Here is a 13,746-nt window from a genome sequence, read left to right as displayed (position 1 = left end):
GAAGTCTACTTTGGGTTTAGCGCTGGCGAGATGAGACAACAATATGTCATCTCACACAGTGTCGACACACTATAACGCCCTGAAACACGCACAGCAGTTGGTGTCAAAACCAAGGGTCCAAAGAAAAAAAATATTCAGTGGCGCTGCGCGATAATGATAACCCGCAATTGATAAAGAAATCCAAGCGATGGAAGACTGAAGACTCTGTTTTTTGCGGGGTCATCCAAGATGGACAGTCAAGGATTAAGTTAAGACTACAGCACCTATCCGTAGATCATGGAAATGTTGCTATCTCTTTGATGCCCCAGTTGTGCATATCAGGCATCTCCAGTTGCCTACAAGCAGAAGCCTAATAGACGAAAAACAATAATATTCTATCCTAAGGCTTTGTTGATGCACGAGGGGCGGAATGTGCACAGCCAAGGCATCAAAGAGATTGACTTAGACGAGTTTACAAGACGAACTAGCCGCTTGTTTGGATACATCATCCAATAATTTTCAGTCTTCCATCCTGATCCCTCCATATTAACGCCTGCAACGGGCCGCGGCCAGGACTGAGACAATCTAACGGTTTTCGAAACCATTCTCGGATACTGTACGAATCATCCAGTGACGAGATATACCAGTGCAGGATATCATGGCCATTCTCTATTCACTGATATGATTTTACACGGTGTGTTAATCGAGGAATCAGCAACAAGAGAACTCTTGGTCTAGATACCCCAGTCACACCAGAGCGTCATTCCAACATCAGCCTGGCTGCAAGTGCCGCGCGCAGCTTCATGTTGCACCAGTCTTCACTACGTATTACATGTACGATGCTATCTCCCAGCCAGTCGCTGTTGCTGTGGAGCGGTCTGCAGCTGGTCAAGGTGCCCTGAGCATCGATGGCAAAGTAAACCCGCACGAAAGATGAGGCCCGGGTAGGTGAAGATCACAATAGATGCATAGGGTCACCGCCATGGTGCTAGTGGCGCAGTGTAATAGAAAGTATATTCTGTTCCTGAAAGTCCTACTTTGTTCAGAGAGGGACGTTGGACCCAAGCCTCTCTCAACCTAATGAGCACTGGATGTCTTGGTATCACACGCACATCTCCGCCAGATGACAAACATTTTGTCTCAAGCCATTTGTCTGCGTGTGCCACTGCGGAACCATCCGGGATTGTGCGTGGTCCATGTTGTAATTCACCCAAAACTGCCTTGACAGCTCTGTTACTGCGTGACATGAAGCGTTACCATATCTCTATGTGGCCCTGTACTTGCGGTGAGAATCTCTTCGATAAATGTTATCAGCAACTCCTGATCTTCATCTCAGTGTGGCTGTAGGAGCAAAAACGACAATCCTCCTTTGAAGAGCCAAGTTGTAATGTTTCGACAACAACCTTAGTAGTATCTCAGGCTGCAGTTGGCTTGGCACCTGAAAGCTGTAACTTCTCCGAAACAACCTGAACAATAGTCTTGAAGGCCTCCATCTCTTCTTCCACAGTACCGCCCATACCGGCATTAGCAAAGCTCATCGAGTTAGTGACATAAACCGGAAGCTGTGCCTTGCGAGCCAGCAACTTTGCCATGCGTGTTGTGAACTCTACTGATGTCTCTGATGAGTAGAGTGTCGTAGATAACGGTTGCGCCTGGTCAAGTCTCTATTGAACAGATCTGGGTCAGCAACGTCTGGTTACCTGGATTGGTAAACGGGCCGCACTCACGTTGGGCAGGGCATAGACAAATGAGCCTAGAGATACAGGTGTGGCGAGCTCATCTTGTGACGCTGTTGCGAGGAAGAGCACAATGGACTTTGCTTTGGTGGATAGGCGGAGGTAGATGCGGGTATCAAGAGAGCGGGGGAGGGGCACTGAGAGCTCAATTGTGTCTGTGGCCATGGTGATGCAGTCAGTGTCTGAAGTAGGGACCTGGGGGTTCCTGTTGATAAGAGATTGTGTTGTCTGTTGCGAGACGTCAAGTACGCCAGGAGCTGTAGTCTCAAAGCTAGGTACTTGTGGATTGGTGAGTGAAGCTGTGTAGATGTGGTTTATTTGTCCGAGCGTCTGACGTAACTGCATCAGCCGTTAGTATGCAGCCCTTCACTAAGGGCCTCTATTCTCAACATACAGAAGAGAAATCGTAAATTACATCAATATTTGACAAACGTCACTTTCCCTTTGCTATTGATGTTGTTATGTTCAAGTGGGAGGTTTGCATCGCATCCCGCAATCACATGATCGCATCAAACCCCACGCAAACTCATTGGAGGTCCGCAAAAACCCTGCCAAGGATCTTGTAAGAAGTGAGCGATATGAGTTGATCTCGATTGTATCCTTTTTTCCATTTCACTTTTTACTCACAAATAATTCAATTGAATTGTTTTACTGACGGTGTTGCCAATCCTTAGAGATTCACCTGCCTGTTCAATCTGGTAGATGCTCTTTCTCTCTATCAACATTCCCATCTACCCCGCCATGACCGTTACTTGCAGGTAACATCCATACATCACCAACGTCTATTTCTAAGCCAGCCAAGATGACTGAATCCGAAGATGGCCACCACATCGAAATTGTCCCCGATGATAGCGCATGGGCAGGAGTAGAGGAAAACGCCGAAGATCCTGAAGAAGTTCGCGTTATATTCAGCGCATTGGATTCATTCTTGTGAGTTGACCCAAGAGCATATGCTCCATCTACTTGACTCGAACGATCATGCTCAGTTCCCCAAAGAACAGACTGAAAGATCTAAAGGTCACTTTGTGATGACCATACTCTACTCCGAAGAGGCTTTGTCCCCATACTGAGATTTTCGCAGCCAATATGCCAAAGTCTCACACTTCAACGTCACACATCTGCGCCGTCAAGCCTTCTACGCTTTGCCTCAAGCACAATGGCAGCTCTTAGCTGCACCTCCGTTCAACTTTCTTGATACACTTGAGAAGACTGACGATGCCATTGACCAGAATGCTGAGCTGGCTCATACCATTGCTCACATTGGACTCCAACAATTTCGCATGATGACTGATGACCCTGAAGGCCAAGAACCCAAGATGCCCCGAGAATGGGCTGGGGTAGCTAAGCACTCTGATGTCGACAAGGCCAGGAGTACAATCCGACAATTCTACCGGGACTGGACTGCAGCGGGGACTGCTGAGAGGGAGGCTTGTTATGGACCCATCATGAAAGCCCTTGCGGGTGAGAAGGAGAGATATCCTGACAGATCTCCTCTAAACGTATTGGTTCCGGGTGCTGGTCTAGGGAGACTGGTGTTTGACCTAGTTGCGAATGGGTACAATGCTGAAGGCAACGAAATCTCTTACCACCAACTTCTCGCCTCGTCGTACATCCTCAACTACTGTCCCGCAGCAGAGCAGCATACCATTTACCCCTGGGTTCACAGCTTCTCCAACCATCTCACGCGAGCAAACCATCTTCGAGGCTACGCCGTCCCGGACATTCACCCAGCTACCGTTCTAGCGGAAACACCCAACATCGGAGAGATGTCCATGTGTGCTGCTGATTTCCTCTGCCTTTACGCCGACGAAGATCACGAGGCGCAGTACGACGCTGTGGCAAGTGTCTTCTTCCTCGACACAGCGCCCAATTTAATCCGGTATCTCGAAGTGATACGACATTGCCTTCGACCTGGAGGCGTTCTCATCAATATTGGACCGTTGCTGTGGCATTTCGAGAATAATGCTCCCGGAACCCACGGCCAGGATGGCGATGCGGAACATGACCCTAAGAACTCATCAGGCATCGCAGATCCAGGAAGCTTCGAGTTGGCAGATGATGAGGTTATTGCGCTTTTGGAGAAGATGGGCTTTGTCGTTGAGTGGCATAAGACTGGCGTTCATGCGCCGTATATCCACGATCCTGAAAGTCTTTTACAGTCAACATATAGAGCGAGCACTTGGCTTGCTCGAAAGCCTTTCAATACGAGCGGCTCATAAATAAATAAACAAATTCAAGAATAAGATTTCATAATTGTAACTCAGGTTATATCCAGTAAATTAATGGCAGGCTCTATCATACATTACGACACCCTTACAGCTTCGCCTTCTCTGCCACCATGAGCTCGCCGCGCTGCCACAGCGCACCGCCATCAATAGCAACTGTCTCACCATTGACGTGTGATCCAGCCCGACTAGCAAGGTAAACAACAACACCAGCGATATCCTCGGGCTCGCCAAGTCTGCGCATGGGGTTCTGGGCTGCGAACTGGTCGGCACCTCCCGACATCTCCAATAGGCCGTTGGACATCTTGCTAGGGAAGAAGCCAGGGCAGATGGAGTTGACGGTGATGTGTCGGGGTCCCAACTCCATAGCCAAGTTGCGTCCGAGATGCAGGACAGCAGCCTTGCTGGCAGAGTAACCGTATGTACCTTGCTTTCCAATAGTGCCGACAGCAAGACCGGCAACACTGGCGGTGATGATAACACGGCTAGGGTCCTTCAGAGAGGCGCTCTTCTCGAGAAGGGGTGTGAATAGGCGAATGGTGTTGAACACAGCCTTGACGTTAAGATCCATGACCTTGGCGAAAGCAGAGTCAGGATGTGTGTCGAAAGACTCGCCCCAGGTAGCGCCAGCGTTGGCGAAGAGGATGTCCACTTTGTCAGTGTGCTTCTTGACCTGCGCAAGCAGACTCTCTACGCCCTCAAACTTGGAGGAGTCGGCAGGGACTGAGATGGCGACAGCGCCAGGTTGAAGGTTGGGAAGCGCATTGAGAGCCTTGCAAGCCTCCTCACAGGCGGCGGCCTTGCGGGATGAGATGAAGACCTTTGATGCGCCTGCTTGTAGGAATCTGCGATTATGTCAGTCGCGTTCACGAAAGAAGCCAAGATTGGTTACTAACGCTGAAGCTGCGTGGAGACCCAGACCGCGAGAACCTCCAGTAACGACAGCAACCTTTCCCTTGAGGGAGAAGAGCGAAGGGAAATCGTTCAATTGCGCCTCAGCCATGATGTATGTATATGTGTTGGTGTTGATGTCAAAAACAAAGCGATGACGTTATAAAGGGGGTATTTGTTTATGTTTTGTTTTTACAGTAAGTTGAGCTAGATTTCAGAGCGCGACGATTGCGAAATGAACAGGACCAAGTATGCTTTATAGGAAACAGAATCGATGGGCGGTCTTCTCCCCTTGATATTCGTGGCGAGCTCTGAGCCTCGGAGTATTGACTGCCCTGGGGTAAGTCCGGGGTTCATTAATTAACTTCCGCTTGCGGGGGAGAAGATGCCGAGGCACGATGTCCGATGAGTGGGTCCATTTCGGTAACGGTGGAAGTTGGATACATGAGCTACTAATACATCATCGAGGATATGTTTATATGGACTCTCACATACTGTTATATATCAGATGTTTGTATAATTGCATTTCATTTCAAGTCATTCAAACGTAACATTCAATTTCATGTATCAGCTAGCCAATTTGCGCTATGTCAATGACAATATTTTGCTGCCTGCAACAGAAGAGTAATTGAACCACAGCAGAAAACAAAAGCATCCCAAGTCACGAAAGACAAAACTTTGAAGAGGGGAGATAAAAAGGCCGAAATCATCATTATCTGAAGATCATTATCTGGCAACACATCAAGACTTGTGTGCTGTTCCACCTTATCCTGTGCCACACTATGCAAAGAAATAACATATCATAAAATAACAAATCATCCAGAAATATCCTCCTGGTTTCGAAATCGACGTGAAATGCTGAAATAATATGCAGAAACTAGAACCAATGCCATGAAAACAACGGCTGCCTTGCCTAGAACGTTCAGATTTGTTCCGGCATGCCACGGAGCTGAAGACTCCAGTGTCGTGACGGAAACATCACCTCCATGATTCAGGCAGTACGTCTTGAAACTCAACTGTAGACTTAAATCGCAGTTGTCTCGCTATTGAAAAGTCTTCGAGACGAGTTTCGCAAGAGCATTCCAGAGTGGCTGGTAGCTCCTGAGGAACGTATATATGTGGGTGTTATTGAAAACACCCAGAGTAGGGACCTGCTGTAGCAGGCACCATAAAAACGTGAATAGGAGGGCACTTGCAAGTCCATCACCTGCGATGCTTCTTCTTGTTGTGCGTATGCATCTTATTTGCCCAACTGGTGTTGACGGCTTCTGTAACGGTGTCCCAATCTGAACTTATGACACGACCAATGAAGAGCACTTTGACGTTATGCTCCACAGTCGTGAGTTTCGAGTAGTTAACTCGCGATTCCTTCGAGATCCGTTCGCCTTGCTCGGAAATATGCACACGGACTGGAGGAAATCCGAGTTTGGGCTCATCCCTCAAAGGCAGGGGATTTCGATTACTGCTTTCAGTGACAATGCCATGTTGCTCAGCCTTGACACCACTCTTTTTGCAACCCTTCTTACCATAGGTAGAGATTGGACTAATACGTTAGCGGACGTTGGTTGCTGCCTGTCGTAAAACTTACATGCAAGTGCAGTGCCCACGATCGTTCGCAACGACAATGAATCTGCGGAAGTGAACAAAGATTCGACCGCCATACTGATCACGGTAAACTGTTTCCTCCACAATGCTTCCACCTCCTGCCGGCTCTGGCCACAGGACCTTGAAAACCTGTTGAGCAGGTTAGCATAATTAATCAGATCGGTAGCGAAATCAATTTACCTCTCCAGGTTGGTATGCACTAGAAGGCTTAACGGTATACCCTAAGATGATGTGAGCTTGAGAGATCTAAACGGACTTTAGACGGTGAACTTACGAGGGTCCAGTGTTTCTGATTCACCGCCAGTGCCTATGATGTGCTCTTGATTGCCCGTGCGTATAGATGGTGCAGGCTCATCTTCCTCGTCTTGAGCTACAAGGGCTTTTGTTAGCAAACCAAACCATGGTCTAGTGCAGGAGTGACATACTGTATGCAGTATATGGTGCAGACGACGACTCTCCACCAGTATATCGATCACGATTATAACGTTCGCTCTGAGCTAGAGCTTCTCGAAGCTCTTCCTCATCGTCCTGTTCTCCCGCGCCATCTACATATTGCTGAGTAGGAGTAGCGACTGTCAAATTTGAGTAAGCAATGGTAGTTATCCACGTGGAGGACTCGTCGCACATACCTTGTGTAGTTTCTGGATATGTGTAGTACTGTCCAGTAGCCTGGTCATAGTCTAAATACGTTAGTAAGCTATGTGCTCTGAATAATCCGCGGTCCTCGGCAAGATCTTACACGTTTGTTCGGCTTGTGGATTAGCTGCTTTGTATTGAGTATATCGATCGTCGTAGCCCTGCTCATCGTCTTCAGGGATATCCTCCTGAACAGTCGCTTTCCCTTTCCCACTCGAAGTTTTGGCTGTCCTCGATTTAGATTTCGAGGAACTGCTATGTGATCTCGAGGAGGATTTCGATTTCGCCTTCGACGTCGAACTCGCAACAGTATAATCGTCATCTGCCCATTGAGCATGTCAGTGACTGTTCATAGATGGATTTGTCGAATGAGAAGCAGGTGCGTATTGAATATCACGCTATTTTAAGGGTAGACATACTATTCTGTTCATCTGTTTGTTCAGGGCTCCGTATATTGACCGCCCCGAACTGTTGTGTCATCTGCTCCACTGGCGTTCGGGGTGTCTGGTTGTTTCGAGCAGCGTCATATTCGCTCTGCCACTGGATCTCAGGAGTACCTGTATATTTACAGTTAGTACTGTTTGCAGAGATTAAGGGCCTCATAAGTTGAGATGTTATACGAACCTGAAGCATCTACTCGTTGGCGGTAGTACTGCTGATAGTCTGCATTCCAGATCCATACAGACCACTCGCTCCATCCTGATCGGCTCGTTTGATACATAGTAGCATTTTGCGCATACAAGAAATGCTTCTAAAGATCGCCCCTTAATTGATATAATCCGAGGGGGGAAACTGGCCGAGCAATAACAATAGCAATGCAGTGATTCGCAACTAAACCGAGTGTTGTCCCCAGATGGTACGAATCACTCGAAAAAGTGATGCCAAAAAAACGTCTGAAACCAGTACAGCAATCGACTGATCAATACCGAAAGAGCTTTGGGCCGTCACCTTCAAAAGACGAAGGGCTGGATTATCGTCGATTGAGTTCCAGGTCGCCAGCCAAAGTTCAAGTAAGAGATCCTAGTAACTGAGAAGATGGTGGGTTGGGGCTTTTGTACTGTAGAAATGAACAAGGGTCAAAAGTGAACAAGGGAAACCCGTTAAACCGCCGACTTAGTTAGCTAGCCAGGAATGCGGCTCAGCTGTCTCTCCAGATGCAGAGTGGACGAGGGAGCTGCAACTTGATTGCACGAGGACGAAGATCCGAACTGTCGTTGGTATGCTTGGGGTGCGTTTACGAAGATCGGGTCTGGATGGTATCTTTGGGCGAAAGTACTCGACAAATTCCGCGGGGGAAATTGTCTTGCTTCTGCTTTAGTGCTGTACCGCCTTTCCTGTATCTGGGGTGAGGTCGACCACTATTCTGTGAGGATTGGTGTTTGTGGCGTATGTACGTCGAGGACGCAGGTCAGATCCGCCGCCAAAACTAGGATTATCACTTCAGAGTTGCATGAAGTATGCTGAAGAAGTATCTCGTGCGTCCCTCAAGGTGGTCTTGCTCGTGAACCAAGAGTGAGAATAGTCGTTGCAGGCGGTTTTGTCGAAATGGTGACACGGCAGGACCAGTGGCATCTGCCCGCCAGAAAATGCAAAATGCTAGTAACAAGAACCAGAACCGCAGAAGTGTCCTGTAGCTTGGCTGCAGAAGTTGTAGCACTGGCTGACCGGAGCAAAAAACAAATTGTATGCAGCCTGGTGTCAATGAGGTCGAGTTTCCGAGTGCCTACAGCACACACAGCCTTTGGTTGACGGAAAACAAGAGATAGAACCGAAGGGCTTAGAGGGTGGACAACTGAGCGGCAACCGCAGCTTATCAGTCGCTTTTGACTATGCAGTCCAGCATCTCTTTAATGTCGCGCATCAGCCAGCGAGTAGCAGACGGAGCGTCGAGTGGGGATGGATGCAACAAGTGGAGGAGGTGGACTCATGGAGGGGTTCTCGGAGGAGTCGAGCTGCAAACTCGCATGACGAGACCCTTAGCTAAATCAAGACTCCAAGAAGATACCTTGGGCGGGAGGAAGAGACTGAAACAAGCAGAGGTAGCTTCCGTCTTAGATAACCCGAGTTAAGAAGGGCAGGGTAAGGCTCGCAAGCAAGACGCCAGCCGATAGAGCAATGAGAAAGTGATGGATATCATCCGTCTGGAATAGGCACCACAGAGCAGAGCAGAGCACTGTAGTCCAGAGAACAAGACACGCCCCTCCGAATACAGGGCATAATGCATAGAGCCGAGAGGGTATTGGATCACGGAGCCAATTAGGAGGGGAGTGAGCGATTTAAGAAGGCGTCCAGCGGGAATGACTACAGGGTGTAGTTGTTGGTGTTGAGGTAGAGTTACAACGAGGAGGCTCTAGTTGCATCCGTTAGCTTCAAGACTAAGTGGGCAGGAAAGAGCACAGTGTGCGCTAGAGCATCCACCAATTAGTGGAATCGTAGGTGGCCTCAAAACCCAAGTTCTGGGCTTGTTCGACGGTTGTGTTAAGATTGGGTTTAAATAGAGTAGCCGTTGGCCGTTTTGAACTTTGTTGAATTGAGAATTGGGCATTTTTGGCCTACAAGACAACAACAACAAAGTGATGTGTTTAACAAGTCAAAGCACTAAGCAAGGCCAGGTTGCATAACAGACAACTGACACATGACACGCTACGTAGCGGATTGTCTTAGAGATCCTAGCAAGTCTGACGGTGATTTTGACAATGGAACATCACTGGTCAACGTCGCTGCATAATTGAGAAAACACTCGCTTGTTCCCCTCCTGCGCTCTGCTGTCACATTCTTATTTGGTCGACTCGGACCAGGAGATAACGAATACTCGACGTGTTTGTTGCCAATGGATAAATCAACAGCTTCCACGGCCATGCACTTTCTCCAGATTACAGGCGCTAACAGTCGCTAGTTTTAGTGGCCGCTGTCCCCGACGCCGGGAGCACTTCCCCTAAAACTCGACCTAACCTTGTTGTGACAGCAACGTGCAAATCAGCCGCCAGATTACGCTGTTGCCCAGGGCTGTCTCTCGCCAAATGGAGGAAAAAGCAACCCCTGGCTCGGTTGCTTCACTGCTCTCATTTCCTTGTCATCTCCCTTTTTTCTCCTCCCTCTGTCTGCGTACCCATCCATTCTATCCTATCCTATCCTATCGTTCCCCGTCAACAGTCGATCTTTTTCGAGCAAAGAGCCTCAACGGTCGTCTCGGCACTGATTGTCTCGTCTTTGTCTGGTCAGGTCATCAGAGAAATGGACAAGCCGCCTCCAGTTCCCATGAATCCGTCTCTTTCCCTTAGCTCTGTTGATCTTACGTACGTCGATGGATGCCGTAGCGTACGACTACCACAACCACTCGAGCTATGCCCGAACCCACCAAAATCAACATCACCAATATCCTCATAGCTCTACCTCGCCTCTGCCGGTTCCTGGGACTCATGACAGACCTCGTTCCCAAGACCAGGTTGAGGGCGAGGGCGAGGGTCACTACCAGACCCTCGACGCTCTGCCGCCTTCTCTACATGTCTCGACAAGCTTTCCCATGTCAGAAGTCGATACTGTCTTTTCCATGTATCAGCCAACGTCTACCCAGGCCAGTATCGTCAGTCGGCGCGATATAGACATGTCTGGACCGCCTCCCCCACCTCATCCTCCACTGTTATGGAAAGCTCTCGATGAGCCATCTCGTTCTCCTCCTCCACCACCGCCGCCGCCGTCTTATCTTCGACCTCCAATGATATTGCCACAGTCATTTTCGCCCGCATCCAATCGAACCCCGTTCGGTAGACCCCCGCCTCCACCACCGCCAGGAGATGCTTTTGTCCATAGAAATCTACGACCACCACTCGTTTACAATCATGACGCGTTTCCTCAGCAACAATCATCTCAACAAACATTACCGCCGCCTCCTCCCGTTCTGACGTCAAACGGCTCACCACTTGGTGCTTCTGGCGGCGCTTCAACACAACCTCACACCCCAGTTTTGAGGCCACCAAGGGATTTTACTGGTTTCAGTCAATTGCCTAGTGCCCAGCACTTGCTTGGGGGAGCTAGTCTGGGAGGTTTATCAGTTCCTCAGACAACAAATCGAAACGAGATTGCTGGATCAACCTCAAGAACACCATCTTCAATCTACACCATACCACGGCTAATTGACGATATATCTTCTGATGAAGACTCTATTGTTCTTAGAAACTCACGACAGTTTCCTCCTCTATACCCGACTGCATCCACCCTGACTGCCCAAGGAAGAAATCGAAAAACGTCTATGACAAATCGCATAACTACTTGGATATCCGAGTACGAACGGGATCATGCGCCAAAAGATCGGCTGGACTTGAGTACCAGCCTAGAACCTCTTCTGGAAACCACTAGAGGCGACAGGAGCCATGTATCAAAAGAATCTGCACCTTCCGAGGATACCTTGGAGCTTCTTTGGACCAGACTCAAAGATCAGCGTGTCAAGCTAAATAGTATCAAGAGCCAGATGGCTAAGAAGAGGAAGGAACTGCGGGAACTACGTCGGAGAAGAGACGATGCAGACAACGCTTTCATGGGCGTGATTCGGCCCATGCTAATCGCTCACCAAGAACAATTAGAAACATCACCTGTTACTCTGGAAAGACGACTGGCAGATCTGCAACTACTCAGAACCGAGTATCAGGATTCTGAAAACGATTACGAAGATCTGGAGCTCACACTTGATGAAGAAGAAGAGACACTGAACAAATTGGAAATCCGCTTCTTCAGTTTATTGGCAGTAGATCAGGCCACCCCACTGGAACAACCACGCGATGACGAGCCCGACCTCGAACAAGACGACAGCAATATGCCGAATGAGCTGATGGGCATAAATCCTAACGGACCCTCCGAAGACGTACACCCTCTATTCTTGGAGCTCATGGCTGCAGTTGGTGATCTCGAAAATGCCAAGGAAGAACTTGACGAGCTACTGTTTCTTAAAGAGCAGCATGAGGGCGAGTTGAGGATGAAGTCTGCAGCGGGGATGGATCTAAACGAGGCTGAGGTCGAGTTTTTTGCTGAGTTTCCAGTGGAAGAAGAACAAATGCGCAGCAGTGTCACGAGCCTGGAAGAACAGGTAGCGCATCTTCGGAAACGCTGCGAGGAGAAGAAGGTGATAAAAAAGCATCTGTCCTCGAGGGTTTCCTATCTTCTATACCCTGAGGACGGATATGAGGATATAGAGCTCGACAAAGCCTCCGTAATTCTGCGCACGCATTCGGATCTTGCTGATCCTACATTCCCTGTGATTATAAGTCAACCTGAACACGTCTTAGCTGAAGACTTCCCTCTCACATCACGCGGGGCACTCAAGGCAGCTGCAGCCTTGCCGGCAACTGACCCAAAGAAGCCAAGCTGTATGCAGCTCGCATCTAAGGAATACGCCATTGATCGACTCATGCTGGATCACGGCGAGGGGGGCAAAGGGGACTTCATCAATAGATGGCTTCTGCATCAACTGCGTCTGTCTTCTACCAATGCGCGACTGCTCCACACGACGTTTACCAAGAGCCGAGGGCTCAAAATTCGCGACCTTGATCGTTGGCAGAGCGATGTGCTGCACTATTGGTGGAATGATGAGGGTGCTGAGCTGCCCGAGGATATGATGCAGCTTGTAACAAGCGAACACTCCAACGATGGTTCCAGATTTGGGACGAATCGTCTTTCGAGGGCGGTCACTTATACCCCAGGTATGCCTAGCGGTCGACAGAGTCATCCAACTGCAAGCAGTGTTGCTGCGCACTCTGCTTGGAATTGAGTTCAACAGCACTATCTGTCGAAGGAGCCAGGCATCCCTAATGTTTTTTATGTTTTCTTTTCTTGGCTGTCTTCAATTCATCTTGAATGAAGATCGCATTGGGCTACGGGTTGTTGATTAAAAGGTGGAGAATTATTTATCTGTTTGGATATCTTGAAGATCAGGATGCACCAGTTACAGCCTGGGGAAAAACAGAACTAGGCAGAGAGACCTAGGTCAGCACGACAGTTTGTTTCTTTTTATTTTGAGTGCTTAGCGATTTTTGAGTCTGTTTGTTGTTTTATCATTGGCGTAGACGGTTGCGAATTGTCCTACACCCTGTTCTTGTTAACTGAGAAAGGATACCGGCGGTAATGTGTGCGTGGATATACCCTTAGCTTGGCATGGCATGGTAGGGACTGATGGATGTAAAGGGCAATAAATTGGCTAAGTAAGATGTTTTTTCAATACGTGGTAAAAAACAAGCTCTTGGAGAAGCAAAGCTGTCTCAGAGTGTACCTAATTGTTGACGATATCACGGGTGGTGTTGACCTCTTATCTCGTAGCGAAGGCAGCGTTTGCTTTTGTGATTTTTCATACTGTGATTTCTCCACCTTGAACCAATAGTTCCCACTAAGGAGCGGGTCCTAAGACCACGAGACGAGAGGGTTCGGGACGAGCCTCGCGGGGACGGGGAGATCCACCGTCTGGCGTTTGTACTGGTACATGAACGCCATCGGCTACAGCTACAGGCTCCATACAGAATGACTAGGGGCCCATCTCTTTCGCTACGACCAAGGAAGAGGGGGGAGTGTGCATCAAACGGCCGAGAAGGAGGAGGAGGAGAAGGAGGAGACATGTGACTGGACTGCAGTGTTTGTGATTTCTGTGTTTTGTTTTCTGAAGCTCGAAAGAGATGACATTTACATCCAAT

At 48.7% G+C, this 13,746-nt stretch overlaps 5 protein-coding genes across 5 annotated transcripts; 2 read left to right on the top strand and 3 right to left on the bottom strand.

Annotated features, from left to right (window-relative positions):
• Positions 1 to 1,394: 1,394 nt before the first annotated feature.
• FIESC28_00057 (uncharacterized protein) lies at positions 1,395 to 1,880 on the bottom strand (the record flags this gene model as incomplete). Its single annotated transcript, XM_031154208.1, has 2 exons — positions 1,395 to 1,643; positions 1,707 to 1,880. 2 exons carry the CDS (start codon positions 1,878 to 1,880, stop codon positions 1,395 to 1,397), a joined length of 423 nt encoding a protein of 140 aa, XP_031021785.1.
• Positions 1,881 to 2,517: 637 nt separating this feature from the next.
• FIESC28_00056 (uncharacterized protein) lies at positions 2,518 to 3,934 on the top strand (the record flags this gene model as incomplete). The annotated part of the gene is made up of 2 exons (XM_031154207.1): positions 2,518 to 2,645; positions 2,797 to 3,934. The coding sequence occupies 2 exons, from the start codon at positions 2,518 to 2,520 to the stop codon at positions 3,932 to 3,934; spliced, it is 1,266 nt and encodes a 421-aa protein (XP_031021784.1).
• A 94-nt stretch (positions 3,935 to 4,028) lies between these two features.
• Positions 4,029 to 4,943, bottom strand: FIESC28_00055 (uncharacterized protein; the record flags this gene model as incomplete). The annotated part of the gene is made up of 2 exons (XM_031154206.1): positions 4,029 to 4,785; positions 4,837 to 4,943. 2 exons carry the CDS (start codon positions 4,941 to 4,943, stop codon positions 4,029 to 4,031), a joined length of 864 nt encoding a protein of 287 aa, XP_031021783.1.
• Positions 4,944 to 6,034: 1,091 nt separating this feature from the next.
• On the bottom strand, positions 6,035 to 7,793 carry FIESC28_00054 (uncharacterized protein; the record flags this gene model as incomplete). The annotated part of the gene is made up of 9 exons (XM_031154205.1): positions 6,035 to 6,374; positions 6,420 to 6,565; positions 6,617 to 6,657; positions 6,711 to 6,806; positions 6,862 to 7,008; positions 7,066 to 7,116; positions 7,176 to 7,298; positions 7,492 to 7,629; positions 7,697 to 7,793. 9 exons carry the CDS (start codon positions 7,791 to 7,793, stop codon positions 6,035 to 6,037), a joined length of 1,179 nt encoding a protein of 392 aa, XP_031021782.1.
• Positions 7,794 to 10,306: 2,513 nt separating this feature from the next.
• Positions 10,307 to 12,833, top strand: FIESC28_00053 (uncharacterized protein; the record flags this gene model as incomplete). Its single annotated transcript, XM_031154204.1, has 2 exons — positions 10,307 to 10,368; positions 10,460 to 12,833. 2 exons carry the CDS (start codon positions 10,307 to 10,309, stop codon positions 12,831 to 12,833), a joined length of 2,436 nt encoding a protein of 811 aa, XP_031021781.1.
• Between the last annotated feature and the right edge of the window lie 913 nt (positions 12,834 to 13,746).

The sequence above is a fragment of the Fusarium coffeatum genome, assembly GCF_003316985.1.
Source record: "Fusarium coffeatum strain FIESC_28 chromosome Unknown BRIP53273_contig_1, whole genome shotgun sequence".
NCBI lineage: Eukaryota > Fungi > Ascomycota > Sordariomycetes > Hypocreales > Nectriaceae > Fusarium > Fusarium coffeatum.
This window is presented reverse-complemented; position numbering and strand designations above follow the sequence as displayed.